General features: G+C 47.1%; 1 protein-coding gene across 4 annotated transcripts in view; it reads left to right on the top strand.

Annotated features, from left to right (window-relative positions):
- Positions 1-15,061, top strand: part of ABTB3 (ankyrin repeat and BTB domain containing 3) — a 325,338-nt gene that overhangs the window by 275,327 nt on the left and 34,950 nt on the right. For all 4 annotated transcript variants that reach the window (XM_073788232.1, XM_033866169.2, XM_033866168.2 and 1 more), the window contains 3 exons: positions 6,772-6,877; positions 10,317-10,419; positions 12,509-12,590. In XM_073788232.1, coding sequence (XP_073644333.1) covers positions 6,772-6,877; positions 10,317-10,419; positions 12,509-12,590 — 291 coding nt within the window. The remainder of the gene's footprint in view (positions 1-6,771; positions 6,878-10,316; positions 10,420-12,508; positions 12,591-15,061) is intronic.

Here is a 15,061-nt window from a genome sequence, read left to right as displayed (position 1 = left end):
GTTGATTCCATTGTGGTCAGAGAACACAGTCTGTATTATTTCAGTCCTTTTAAAATTTTGAGGTTGGTTTTATGGCCCAGGATATGGTCTATCTTGGTTTCACGGGCACTTAAAAAGAATGTTTTCAGAAATTCCCTGGTGGTCCAGTGGTTAGGACTCAGTGCTTTCACTGCCGGGAACCTGGGTTCGATCCCTGGTCTGGGAACTAAAATCCCACAAGCCATGCAATGTGGCCAAAAAAAAGAAAAGACTGTTTTCTGCCATTGTTGAGCGGAGTGTTTCCATAACTGTCGATAAGACCCTGTTGGTTGATGGTATTGTTGAGTTCTTCCATAGCCTACAGATTTTCTGTCTAGTTATTCTATCAGTTGAGAAAGAACCCAACTGTAATTGTGGGTTTGTCTATTTCTTCTTTTGGTTCTGTCAGTTTTTGATTCACATATTTTGCAGATCTGTTGTTTGGTACATACACATTTAGGACTGCAATATCTTCTTGGTGAATTAACCCTTTTATCGTTATATAATGCCCCTCTCTGCTTCTGCTAATTTTCCTTGCTCTGACATCTACTTTATCTGATATTTATATAGCCACTCCTGCTTTCCTTTGATTAATGTTCATGTGATATATTTTTTCCATCCTTTACTGTCACCTTGCCTGTTTTATTAGATTTGAAGTGACTTTCTTGTAAAAAGCATATAGTTGGGCTTTTCATCCACTCTGCCAATCTCTGTTTTTTAATTGGTATATTGAGACCATTTGTATGTTACTCAGTTATTGCTACTTTAGGGCTTAAGCCTGCCACCTTATTTTGGGTTTTCTGTTTGGTCTCTCTGTCTTTTTTCTCTTTTCTTTTTATGCCTTCTTGTGGAGTTACTTGAACACTTTTTAAATTCCATTTTTATATGTCTGTAGTGTTTTTGATTGTATGCCTTTGTATAGTTTTTCTAGTGGTTGCTTACAGTATTATAGTGTGTGTGTGTGTGTGTATGTGTGTGTGTGTGTGTGTGTGTGTGTATAACATCATAGACTACTGGTGTCTTCATTTTACCAGTTCAAGTAAAGTACAGAAACATTACTTCCCTTTATGTCCCTTTACCTCCCCCATTTATGACATAATTGTCTTTAAATATTTCATCTACATATTTAGAACCACATCAGACACTTATAATTTTTGCATCAAACATAATTAGGAAACTCAAGAGAAGAAAGAAAACCTATTATGTTTATCCATATTTTTGTTTACCATGTTCTTTCTTCCTGATGTCCCAAGATTCCTTCCTCTATCCTTTCTGTTTAGAGAACTTTCTTCAGCTATTCTTTTAGGGTAGGTCTCCTGGTGACAAATTCTTTGAGTTTTCCTTCATCTGATAATGTCTGATTTCCCTTTCATTCCTCAAGGGTATTTCCACTGATATTTTTCTTTAAATCAATTTGCCTTCCATTAAATGTAGTTAGAAAGGAAACATTGTATTACTACCATGAATTGAAAACCTTCCTCACTTGACATGAATAAAAGGTGCATATCAAAACACATGGATGGCTATTTAAAAGCACTTGAGTTCATTGTGTGTTCAGTTTCATCTGGTGCACAACTCCAGTGGGGCTACATGCTGACCTCGCAGAACCCTCTGGAGGCGGGGACACTTCCCACCTCCACCTTTCCCAGGGGTGTGGCAGCGCAGAGCAGCTCACTGCTCACAGGTCAGTGCATCCCGCAAGGGAGGGGCCTCTGTAGGGAAGAGTCAGTCGCTGTTGACAGTGGACTGAGGCAGAGAACTCCCTGCCAGTGTCCCCAGATAGTAACAGTAATTCCGCATTCTCTTGATTCTGAGACACAGCTTTTTCCACCTTCCAGCATTTCTCGAGTTAAATAGATCTTAAAAATGGGTGTGTGTGTTTAATGTGGTGAGTTTCTTTTTCCTCTTCCTAAAAGCTGCCATTAATTTTATGACATTTTAGGGTCTAGAAAAATAGGCATTCGTCTGAATTATGGGCAATTGCTGTTTTAGGGGGTTAAAAATGGTCAAATCTCAGCACTTTCCTTTGGTTCAGCAGTATATGGGGATGTGTTATCCTTTTTAGCTCTCATAGCAACCTCACCAAGCAGGTAGTTTTAATCCACTTTAGAAGAGAATACCAAAACCCAGAGAGGCCGAGTCACTTTCCTAAGGTCACAGAGCTAGTGGGTGAGGAACCACGACTGGGACCCAGTCCCATCTGGCCCCCTTGTCCAGGTTTTTACCACTGTGTAGAACCCCCGCCTAAGCCACCTGAAAAGGACCTTTGGGATCAATCCTAGCACTCCTTTGTGAAGAAGAGAAGGTGTTTCAGTATCTTTTTAGGAGAGGAGTGAGGGGTTAGAGGAGGAGAGGAAGGATGTCAGCCCCCAAATCCACAGGAATCCATCTCAGGGGAGTCTCCTGGTAACCCTGGTGTTAGGAACTTGGCTTCATTCCTGTCTAGTTCTATGTAGCCGCACAGTTCCGAGTCCCGAGGATCCAAGTTCACCCCACGAGCACACATACCCAGCATTTTCCGTGAGAAACCTGAATTCCAGGTCCCCAGCGGCACGCCACTAACAACTGCTAACCGGCTGCCATGTACATGAGCCTGGCCAGACCTACCTCTCCCAGCCCAGGCCTCCCAGGTCAGGGCCTATGTGCTGAGGCTGGCCTGCTGCCCCTGGGGCTTGAGCCTTGTGGCCCTTTGAGCTAAAAGCACCATGCTTAAATGTGTCGCTCAGAGGAGAGCGTCAGCGTCTGTCCCAGCACAGCTACCCAACCCACGCCCACCCCCAGAAGAGAGTGAGCCTCAAGCTTGGCTAATTCCAGCCACTGTCTTCAGGTTTGGGTCCAGAGCTAACCAAATCCTTAGGGTAGACCAACCCCACAAGAGTTGTTAACTTATACGAATTACAGCGTGCCAGGGAAGCAGAGTGAATTATCCCAACAATCCCACAGTCTGGAGGAAGTGCACAGAAAAGGGCACAGAGCAGACACCTCGACAAACACAGATGAGTTCAAGGACACAGTGGGGCGGCTTCTCTTAGGGTTCTCATCTCTGAAAGAGAAGTGGCCAGAAAACCTCAGAAATGGCAGCATCTTTGGTGCTGGCGTTGGGCTCATCAACACCATCCTTCACACAGTGTCCAGCCCTCAGGGTCTAGCCAGTGCCTGGTGCTTAGCAGATGCTCAATAAATATTTTGAAGAAAATTCATGAGTGGATGAAAGCATAGCTTAGCGCATGAGGGAACGTTTACATTCACGAAACCTTTGGGGGATGAATGAGTCAAGCCTAGGGAACTGTTGATGACCCGTCTTCTTTCCCTTTCTCTCCTGAACTTCTAGTGCTTTCATCATAATTTTCCTATTTCCTCATTGGGCAGCTTTTCTTGTAATCATAGACTTCATTTTTTGGAGTGACTTTAGATTTACAGAAAAATGGAGAAGATAGCACAGAGAGTTCCCATACAACCCCTCACCTGCTTCCCCCAGTATGAACATCCTGCATCAGTGTGGTACATTTGTTATCATCAGTGAACCAACATGGATACGTTATTGTTAGCTAAATACTTTATACCTGTTTCCTCGGTTTTTATCTAGTGTCTTTTTCTGCTCCGGGACACCAGGTTACCTTTAGTCGTCATGCCTCCTTAAGCTCCTCTTGGCTGAGACAGTTTCTCAGATTTGCCTTGTTTTTGATGACCATGACCGTTTCTGAGGAGTACTGGTCACATATTTTATAGGCTGCCCCTCTAGTGGAGTACGCAATATTTGTCTCACGATTTAGACCGAGATTGTGGGTTTGGGAAGGATGCCCACCGAGGTAAAGCGCCTTTCTCATCACATCAGGTGTACATGCGATCGATATGACTCATCACCGGTGATGATGACCTTGACCACCTGGCTGAGATTGTGTTTGTCGAGTTTCTCCACGGCAAACTTACTGTTGCCTCCCCCTCGCTTTCCAGACTGTGCTCTTTGGAATCAAGTCACTATGTGCAGCCCTCACTTAGGAGTGGGGAGTTACGTGCCTCCCAGATAATTTTTAAGTGCTTGAGGATTGTCCCTGTGGAACAGACAGCCCTTGTCTTTACTTTCTCAGGTGATACAACACATAGTGAAGTTAGGAAGTGAGGCCGAGCTGTGAGTTCCTGGAGAGACGGGATCTTGCTCTGCTGCCTCTGCTTGCCCCCAGTACGGCTCCTTTCACAGTGCCGGTCACCTCTTAGATGCTGAGTACAGCTTCTCTTACGGGTCACGAAATCCAGGAAATGGATCTTCATTCCTTGCCCCGAGTTGATGAGATGGGCTGACTCACCAGCAAGCCTCCCAAGACAACCCCAGGTGCAGGTAGTGAGACCAGCACCGTTCATCACACAGTCTGCACAGAGCATCTTGCAGGTCACAGGTCTCATCTTTCTTGTGATCTGCAAGTATTCACTGTGCATCCCCAGTGTGTCGGGCACGCTGCAGTCAGAAGGAAGGTGAAATAGGCAAACTCTAGATGAGCTGGATTAGTTTCTATTGCTGCGGTAACAAATGACCACAATCTAGAGGCTGAAGACAACAGCCATTTACTCTCTCATGGTTTCCATTGGTCAGAAGTCCAGGCACAAGGTCTCGGCTGGGCTCTCTACTTAGGGTCTCACAGGACCAAAATCAGGGGAGTCAGCAGGGCTGAGTTCCTTTCTAGAGACCCGGGAAGAATCCACTTGCAAGCTCATTCAGGTTTGGGTAGAATTCAGTTCCTTGTGGCTGTAGGACTGAGGTCCCATTTCCTTCCTGGGGGTCAGCTGGGGGGTCACATTTTGTTCCTAGTGTTGGGGCCTGCGTTCCCTCTCAAGCTCACCATGTGGCCCCCACCATCTTCAAGCAACAGTGCACCAAGTCCTTCTCAGGCTTCCAGACCCTCTGACTTCCACGTCTCCCCCATCCCTTCTGAATTCCTCTTCTGCCTCTAATTTTAAAGGCTCATGTGATTACAGTGAGCCCACCCAGATAATCCAAAGTAATCGCCCCCTTTTAAGGTCAACTAGTTAGTGACCTTAATTACTCCTGCCAAGTCCCTTTTGCTCTGAAAGAGAATATATTCACAGGCATGGTATCTCATGATGTCACAGTCCCAGGGATTGGGGCCACAGTACTGCCAACCACCCCCGTGCTTCTCCAACGTGAGTATGCGTGGGAATCACCTGTAGAGCGTGTTAATGCGGATTCTGATTCAGTGGGCCTAGGAGGAGAGTCCGCATTTCTTGCAAGCTCCCGGGCAATACTGCTGCTGCTGGTCGATGGGGCACGTTTGTGTGGCAAGGCTTTAGACCAAAGGAAACAAATTGACAGTCCCCAGCCCAGGTCAAACCCAAGACAGAATTTCGATATGTGAAACGTGTGGGTCTCAAAACAAAGGGAGCATCAGAAAACTTGTTAAAATATTGACTGGTGGGCCCCACCCCCAGCCCACCTGAGGCTGAAGTCTGGGATGGGACCTGCGGATCTGCAGTTCTAACGAGCTCCCAGGTGATGCTGATGCTGCTGGTCATAAGGTATCATCTTTGAGAGCAGAATCCCTTTTTCTGTCCAATAGGATTGCATCTCCTTAGGCACCTCTGTGGACCCCCTCTGAGGTAACATGGTGCCTTGCAGGATCAAAGGGTTGGGTTTTCTTTCCATAGGTTGAGCTGTGATCCCTCTCTTTCAGGAACACAGTGAAGCAGATTCAAGAATCAGAACTGCTAACATCATTAGTCCCAAACCTGTCTTTTAAAATGAAAAATAACATGTATTGTTTTTATGACCAAAGCAACACTTGTTTATGACAGAAAATATAGATAAAAAGAAAAGGGAAGACATCATCATCCCACCCAACGGTAGCTACTCTTTTTCCAGACCTTTCTTTATACATCCAAATATATATGTAGCATTTTACTTCCAAAAATACATGGTACAAATTGTGTTGTAACCTACTTTTCTTAATATACTGTAAATGTCTAGCTATCTACCTCTGATTTTAGCCCCTAGTTTCAACCCCCTTCACCCAGTAAAAAGCATCCCAAAAAATGCTCTGATTCCTGAGCTTCCTTCCTGCACACCTGCAGTTGGAGGGAGATTAATGAACAGCACGGGCCCCAACCGGAAAGGAGGAGAGAACGTGAAAGGCGAAGGGCGATCAGAAACAGGCTCCCTGAGCAACAGGCTCCCTGAGTAGTTTTGCATCACAGAACTATTCCCCTCCCCACACACACTTTTTTTTGGAGGAAGTGATTCAGCTGAGCACTCCTGGATCTGGAAATGCCTCAGCGCCAGAATCAAATTCAGAAGAAAACCGAATCAGGAGCGTTTGTGTCTTGGTCATGGAGAGCACAGGAACAGGACCCACAGGGCTTCCTGCTGTGATTTTCGGGATAATGACCTGCTGCCAGAATTTCGGAGTATTAATAAAGGTGTGTTTAGGGTGAAAAACTTATCTTCCATCCTGTGAGCTACAAAACTTGTCTTCTAATGGATAGCAAAGAAATGATTGGAGCAAGAAAGGATTTAATTACAAATTAAACTTCCACCAATGAACCTGCTAGAAATAGTGGACAAACAGAGCAAGCAAATCCAGGGCCTGAGGGGCAAAGTGAACGTGTGATGTCAGGGGAATTTCTCTGAGAATCTGCAGTAAGTCTGTGGGCTCCTCTCGCCTGGGGGGAGGAACCCATTGTTACAGCACAGCTTGGATGAGTGCACAGCCCCCAGCAGTGTGAGCCGTTCTTTCCTTTCCACAGAACGAAGTGATCAGCCAGCAGCTGTGTGTCATCTTCACTCACTGCTACGGGCCCTACCCCATCCCCAAGCTCACAGAGATCAAACGGAAACAGACCTCGCGACTGGGTAAGTGCTTCCCGGGTCCTGCCCTGCGCTGTTGCTTTGTGATTGGAGGGCAGGGAGCACGCAAACGCCATAAAAGAAGGTGGGAGTGTTGGAGGGCAAACGAGGTGGAGACTGGAGTGAGGTAGGTGGAGATCTGGATGTCACCTTTGTTATGCGATTAAACTGTTTGGAGAACATACCTTGGGGGTGTGGACAAGGGAACTCGCCAAAATCTCATCCCTCCATTGAGTGCCTTTCTACTGCAAGTCACCGACAGGGACGGGCTGCCCAAGACCTTCTGAGCCCACGCACTTCCAGCAGCCAGGTAAATTCCCAGAGAAGGCTGAGCTGTGCATGCACGGCTGCTCTCCCCCAGCCTCCCCTCTAAGAAGTCCCTCCTCCCTGAGATGGAACAAGCTGGGGACAGTGACAGTGCTTTTCACCCTTCTTTGACCCTGGCATTGAGCTGGCCACAGCAAAGCCCCTCACCTACTCTCTCTCAAGCAATCCCTGGGCCACCACAGGAGGCACGCAGTGTCATCCTGGTCAAAGCTGAAGAAAGAGAGGCTTTCAGAGGCTGCAGCATCAGTTCAGGTGGAACTGGAGCTTGAACCCAGGTCCCCCCAAAGCCACAATTCCATCATTCTCCAGTCCGGCTTCTGGGGTTTTCCAGAAGAAACCTTTCCATCAGGCACTGATTTCATTTGGAAGATCCTGAGTCTGCTTGCAACCTGGTTGATCAGCCTGGCAAGAAGGCAAACACCCAGCTGCCTTGAATCCTGAAGCATGAACCTTCTGTTGTGAGGGCCTCTCTCTCACTGCCTGGGGGTTATAAAATATTAAAGATAAAGGACTCCCTTTGCCGTGAAGGTTGGGGACTTTCCTACTTCCTGTTTCCTCTTCCTGTAAAGACCAGGAAACTTTGGAGAAATGGAAGCATCTGAAAAATTCTACCCTTTAGCAAAACCCCTACTTTTGAAACAGGTGAGCTAGTTTAAATTAATGAAAAGGCTAAATTCATGAAACTGTTTTAAAGTATTTTTGTTCCTGTCATGAATAACCTGTTAATTTAAATGATACAACTTTTATGCTAAAATGAAAAACTTAGCAGTTGAATCCAAATTGTCTGGTTTTCTTTATGCCCATTCATGTAGGCAAACCAGAATGTACTAAAACTGCTGGTCGTTCTTACCTTGTAGAAAACAGGTGTTAATTAAAATATTATCAGGGCAACAAATTATAAAGATCAATCAAATTAACAGACTTTAGAGATTGAAGGTTACATTGCCAGGACATAGCAATAATCTCTGACAGCTGGTGCCTTACAAGACACCCTTGTTAGAGCAAACATTTGCAAGGGCTGTTTCACTGATGCAGCATAAAATCTGCTTTCCTGTAGCTATAGGAGAGGAGGGAACATTTTTTTTCCTCCTGAACTTGCTGAGATTTCTTTCACCAGCGATTAAAAGGGCCTGGTTTTCAGCCCAAGCATCGGAATCCCAAGGGTTATTAGCACCAAGAGAATAAAGGCAGGCCTGAGAGGCTCAAAGCTCACAAGATGAAAGAAAAAGGACATAATTACTAATAAGTGGAATATGGAACAAATAGTGTTTTGCATCTTCAATACAGCATTTCAGGCTCAGATAACTAAAGGTGGCCAAATAGTAGTTCCTTAGGAATCTACTTGAAAGGAAAGATAAGAGTAGTGACAAAGGTTCCAAACTGGCATCTCTGTAGGGCCAGGCAGGTCATAAAAATGATTGAAATGAGTTTGGTGTAAGACAATAGGGGAGTGGTGGGGACTATGGCAAACTGGAGAGCACATGCCTTATTTTTTATAGTATGTTGTCCTCTTGCCCTCCCAGTGAATTCTGGGGGAGAATGCTAAAAAGAGCTAAAGGTAGGAGATATTAGCAATTTGGGAAGCAGGAGTGGGGGCTAGTTGGAAGTGGACAGTGGGAATGAGAGAGACCCAGTGGAGGGAGGCAGGTGGCTGAGAAGAGGGAGAAAGTCACTCCAACCTGTTAACGGTCTTTAAAGCAAATGGAGAAGTGTTAGTCAACGCTGGGGCCTTCCCCTATAGCCTCTCTTCCCTTTACCTGGAGAGCTTTAGAAGTTTGGGTTTTGTTGTTTTTTTGTATTTTTGCGGTACGCGGGCCTCTCACTTCTGTGGCCTCTCCCGTTGCGGAGCACAGGCTCCGGACGCGCAGGCTCAGCGGCCATGGCTCACGGGCCCAGTCGCTCCGCGGCATGTGGGATCTTCCCGGACCGGGGAATGAACCCGTGTCCCCTGCATTGGCAGGCGGACTCTCAACCACTGCGTCACCAGGGAAGCCCTTGTTGTATTTTTTTTTAATAAAAAAAATTTTTTTAAGATAGAGGGATTACAGGTGATTTTGACTTTTTAATGCTTTTTTTGATATGTTTTAAATTAAAACTTTTTTATTGGGAAGAGGTGAGGTGGCTGTAGGTACGGACAGAGAAATATGAGTGGAGGACATCCAGGACCACGCCCTGGGGCGAATCAGCCAGGAAGGCAAATTCTGGGTCCAAGTTACAGCAGGGCCTGGGCAAAATGGGGCCAGGCCAGGGGTCTGACTTAGAAGCCAGGTGGGGTGGAGCCGTGTAGGGGTGCACGGGAGTGTTGGTGGATTTTCCCAGTGAGGCAGAAGGGCTGAGCTGAGGACAGACTGGCACCTTCTGTAGCCCCAGGAAAAATGGCCAACACGACAGGCAAATCGGAGTATCCCGGTGCTTAGCAATGCAGGCCCTGGAGTCAGAATGTCTAGGTTCACATCCTGGCCTCTCCACCTGCCATTTGCTTGGCCAAGTCACTGTGACTCCTGGCGTCTGTGTCCCCAGCTGCACACCTGACAGCCGTCCCTTTCTCCCAGGACTGAATGAGTTTACACGTGTAAGTGGCAGCTCAGCAAGTACTAGAGTACTCGTTGTACAAGTAGTTATACAACTTCTTTATTCTTGGAGTTGAGGGCAGGGGCCTGGCTCGTTTGCCTCTGACCCTGAGAAAAGGGCTTGGATTTCGGATCGCCTGGAACGCAGCAGCAAGGGGACAGCTCTTCAGAAGCACTTCTCTCCGGCAGGAGGGCGCCGAGCTTGAGGAGGAGCGAGGTGGGGGGGTGACTTCCTTGGAGGTCAGCGGGGTGGATGGTCACCTTCCACACCTGACAGTCATCTGAACTCGGGCTGGGGGTGAGGCTTCTAAGGGGAAATGCTACTCTTAGTCGCGAGTAAGCTATGAAGGTTTCCTACAAGAAACTGAGTTTCAGTGATTTGAGTGTTCCTTTAACTGATTCTGTCTCCTGTTTGGTCACTTTCTCTCCAATGAGTATTTTATCGCCATAGCCTCCCTGTCAGCTCTTACGGGCACTTTTCCAAAAGGGGAATCCAAACCTCACCCTTCTCTCCTCTAAAGCTACCCTCTCTCCCTTTCCTGTTCCAGATCCTCATTTCCTTAACAATAAAGAAATGTCAGATGTTACCTTTCTGGTAGAAGGAAGACCATTTTATGCCCACAAAGTGCTGTTATTTACAGCCTCTCCAAGGTATGTGTCATCAATTTTGAAAGCACTGAATTACGAGGGTGGCTATTACTGTTCTCTGAAATTCAATTCGGGTGGTATCGTCACTGAACTGGCAGGTTTTCTTCTCAAAATCAAGGATCCAAGAGTACAGGGCATTTGTATACCGTGTTCAGGCAGCATGATTCACAAAGACAAAAGGGGGAAGCCACCCAGGAGTCCATCAGTGGAGGAATGAATTAAAAAATACCTCGTGTATACATGTTGTTCAGCCTTAAAAAGGAAGGCAGTTTTGACACATGCTACAATATGAATGAACTTGGGAACATTCTATGAAGTGACATACGCTCGTCACAAAAAGACAACTACTGTATGTTTCCATTTCTATGAACCTAGAGTAATCAACTTCATAGAGACAGCAAGTAGAAGGGTGGGGATGGTGGAGCTGGAGAGGGGAATGGGGAGTTGTTTAACGGGGACAGGGTAAGTCCTGGAGACTGATTGCACAGCGATGTGAGCACACTTCACGTGAACATTACACTTAAGAATGGTTAATACAGTAAATTTTATGTTACATGTTTAACCACAATTCGGAAAAAGAGTACAGGGCTGACACTAGCATAATCGGCAGCCTGATGATGTGGCTTAGACAGGGCACCGTTCCTCTAGGCAGACGGGGCACATATCGGGCAAAGAGCTTCGTGAGCAGAGCGTGGATTGGATTGTAGCTCCCTCAGCCAGGTGTCCTCATGCGGCCTGAAAGCTCATACACAGAAGCCTTGAAAGGCCTGCTCTCCAAATATCAGGGAACTTTGACATAAGCCACCCAAAACACAGAGGTCCTGAACCTTACTTTTCCCTGACTCTGGAGTGACAGTAGTATAACACCGTCCCTGCTAGCTCTGCTACAGCCCTTGCTTCTCCTTTTGATTTGAGTAGAGATAGAGTTGACCATATAGAACTGCATTTTCCCGGGACCTGAACAGGGATCGGTGAAGGTGGGCGGAGAAGCAAGTGATGCTGAATGAGGAGAAGGCAGGCTGCCAGGGGGTGAGCAGAGGGTAAGGACACTGGGATCCAGAAACGGAACCCACTTCCAGGTCACTAATGAAGCTGTGTGGCCAACACTCCCTGGGTTCCTAAAAGCCTCCTGGCATCTCCGGTGTCCCCCCCAAAACCTAATACCCCAAACGTCTGCTTTGCCACTGCAAGAAAAATACACTGTCCCTTGCAAGGTTCTCGGTTGTGACACCATAGAAGAACTAGATCAGTATTGTACCAATGTTAATTTCTTAGTTTCAACAAAGGTACCATGGCTGTGTAGGATGTAACATCGGGGGAAGCTGGGTGAAGGGCATCCTGGAAGTCTCTGTATGATGTTTGCAACTCTTCTGTAAATCTAAAATTATTTCAGATTTAAAGTTTAATTTATAAAAAGAGACACAGCTTAGCTTATTTCTAAATGTATTGAGTATCCATGTGTTCCACTGACTGCATCTCTACCCACAAGGAGCTTAGTTTAGTCAGTGGCAGGAAAATGCACCTCAAACCCCAGACAGAAGATCACCCACATAGGGAGATGGTTAGGTAATCCACAGATGTTGATTAAATACCTACAGTGCATCAGGTCCAGCCTGGCATAGGCTCTGAGGAGGCAGCAGAGGCAGAAATGGCAGAAGTCCCTGCCCTCTTGGAGCAAAGGTTGTGTGGGAGGCGGGGGGGAAGAGGGAGGTGGAGAGCTCCGTGGGCGCCTGAGGAGCTTGAGGCCTGAATCAGGAAGGACTCCAGGAAGAAGGCAGCCTTTGTGATGGGCCCTACAAGGTGGACGGGGTTTTAAAAGACATTTGTTCTTTTCCAATCACCTGTTTGAGAAATAATTTAACAGTTCCAAACACTTTTTAACTTTAGAGTTTTAGTTTTAACTTCAGATTGAATTATGGTATCATATCAGAAGGGGGAGCATTATGTTAAACCATCTATGGATATGTCATTGTATTTCAGAGTGGGAGGGGATACAAGACATTACGTGTTCTGTCATCAGAGAGCTGAGTCTCTTGCAAGCTGTTGATGTCTTTCTGAGTCTTCTTATCTCCCTCTTTATGTTCCTCCTCAGGTTCAAAGCCCTCCTCTCTAACAAACCAACAAATGACAACACCTGCATAGAGATCGGATACGTGAAGTACCCCATCTTTCAGGTAAGCCCCTGCTGTGGCCTGGAACCCTGCCGGTAGGTGCGGGGCACCGGTGGGTCCCTCCAACCCTCCACCTGTGGATGAGCCACTGTACTGAGTCATCAGCTCCTGCACTCTTGGCCCCCATCCGCACACTGCCCCTCCCACTTACCATCCATTCATGCCCACAGCATTAACTGAGCACCTACTATGTGCCCGACACTGTGTTGGGACCTGGAGACACAAGGATAAAGGACATTCTTCTCCTGGGGACTCACAGTCCAGAGGGGGTAACTCTGAGTTACAGTATAAAGTGGGCTGTGCATGAGACAGGGGTGAACCAACAAGCTACGGCGACTCAGACCCGGGAGACTGGGGAAGGCCCCTGGATGAGGTGTCGCTGAAATATTGCAGGCTGAGGAGAAGCTGGCAAACCGTGGGGAGGCTTAGGGCTTAAGAAAGGGAATTGGAACATTCTAGGCAGAGAACAGCAGGTATGAAGTCCCCAAAGGCGGTTGAACCCAGTGTGATCAGGAACCAGTGGACTTCAGGGAATCCAGGGTCATTTTAACATTGGTCTGAACCTAATGTAAATAGGAAAGGAAGGTTTGTCAGAGGCCGGATGACATTGCCATGTCTCCCTGCATTTGAAATCAATACCGTTTGGTTTATGGGGCGCCTCTAAGGGGGCACAGTAGCTTTCTTCCCTTTTCCTCCATTCTTCATGCCTGATTCTTTTTTTTTTTTTTTTTTCTTGTTTTTAGTGGTGTCTTTGTCTGGTTTTGGTATCAGGCTAATGGTGGCTTCATAGAATGTCTTCGGGAGTGTTCCTTCCTCTTCAATCTTTTGGAAGAGTTTGAGAAGAATTGGTATAAGTTCTTCTCTGTACGTTTGGTAGAATTTGCCTGTGAAGCCATCTGGCCCTGGATTTCATGCCTGATTCATAAATCCAGCCTTGCAATGACATTCTCGCCACTAGGAGAAATTCTCGCCGCTAGGAGAAATTCACACCCCCATCTGGCCTTGCAGCCCTATCTCTGAAGCTCTGAGTCTCACTGGGGGCATGGAGGCTGGTGGGCTGCTTATGTACAGCAGGGGGCCTACCGGGGAGACTGTGGCCCCTCCGTGCTGTCTTCCCACAGCCAGGGTTAGTCGGCCAATGTGGGTGATCTGGGGATGGAGTTTATAGGATTCTGAACAGGATCTGTTTCCTCTGGTTCAGTTCTGGAAGGACAGCCCTGGGGAAATGTGGGTAAGACTCAGGCTGGCCCTCGGGAGGCTCACATTCCAAGAGGGTTGAGGAGACCACTCAGACATAAGCAGGAGGCAAGCACGGCCGTAACCAGGGTCATAGGGCGGAGGTCCTGATCTGGGCTTTGAAGGACAGAGCTGCGTTTCAGGATCTAAATGCTACCTTCCCCAGTTTAAACAGCTGCATTCCCCTGTTTGAAACCATTGTCCCTCGTGTGACCTTGAACAAATTACCCAGACTATCTGAGCCTCAGCTTCCTCATCTGGTGAATAGGAGAGAGAGGGTATTCCAGAGGGAGAAACAGCATAAACAAAGGCACGGAAGTGGGAAATCGCGGTGTGTATTTGAGGGAAAGTGATAATAGTCCATTCGGCTGTGTCTTAAGGTATACTGGAGATCGAAAAGATGCATTGGAACCACATACTATAAGCCAAGTGTGGCTGGTCAGATGATGGTTCTTCCCTCCACTGGTGATTGACCCTGGTCCCCCAGATCCTGTGATTCAGAGGGCTGCCAGGAAGCCCCCATGACCTCACACTAAAGCCCTAAAGCCCACTGAGGTGTCAGTATTTCCACCATTAGAGATGCATTCCTTTGGTTATGTTGAAACTTCAAAATAAAGAATCCTTATGGAATAACCATGCACAAGACACTGTCTTCTCTGAGCCTCATTTTCCCCATTTTTAACTCCAACTATGAATGAGGCACTGACCTTTGCTTGCATGTGGTTATCTGGATTAATCTTGCCACTTTTAGAGGTGGGGAAACTGAGACCCAGAGAACTTAGTGCTGGTCAGTGACAGAGCCATTATTTGCACCCAGTCTGGTCCAAAGAGGAACAATAATAAGAGCAGCTCCCATTTCATGTGCTCCGGCTACGTGCAGGGCTCGAAACCAGTGGTTCTCAACCTCAGCTGAGCAGTGGAATCATTTGAGGAACTTTGATGATCCCCAGTGTCCAGGCTGTAAATCAGAATCTGGGCTGCGGCCCAGGCATCAGCATTTTGAAGTATCCACCCTCTGCCATCATCCAGAGGCGTGTGCAGCCAAGGTGGAGAACCAGTGCTCTAAGCTACAGTGGTTCTCGAAATTTAGGAGGCGTCAGAAACTCCAGGGGAAGTGCTGGGGGGGTGAAGGGAGTTGCTTGTTAAGATGCGGAAAACTCTCTAAGGTACAGATTCCTGAGCCCCGCCCCCCAGAGTTCCTGATTCTGTAGGCCTGGGGTGGGGCCCGAGAATTCATG

Source organism: Tursiops truncatus, chromosome 11, assembly GCF_011762595.2.
Source record: "Tursiops truncatus isolate mTurTru1 chromosome 11, mTurTru1.mat.Y, whole genome shotgun sequence".
NCBI lineage: Eukaryota > Metazoa > Chordata > Mammalia > Artiodactyla > Delphinidae > Tursiops > Tursiops truncatus.
Note: the sequence above shows the minus strand (reverse complement) of the source record. Positions and strands in the feature narration are given on the sequence as shown.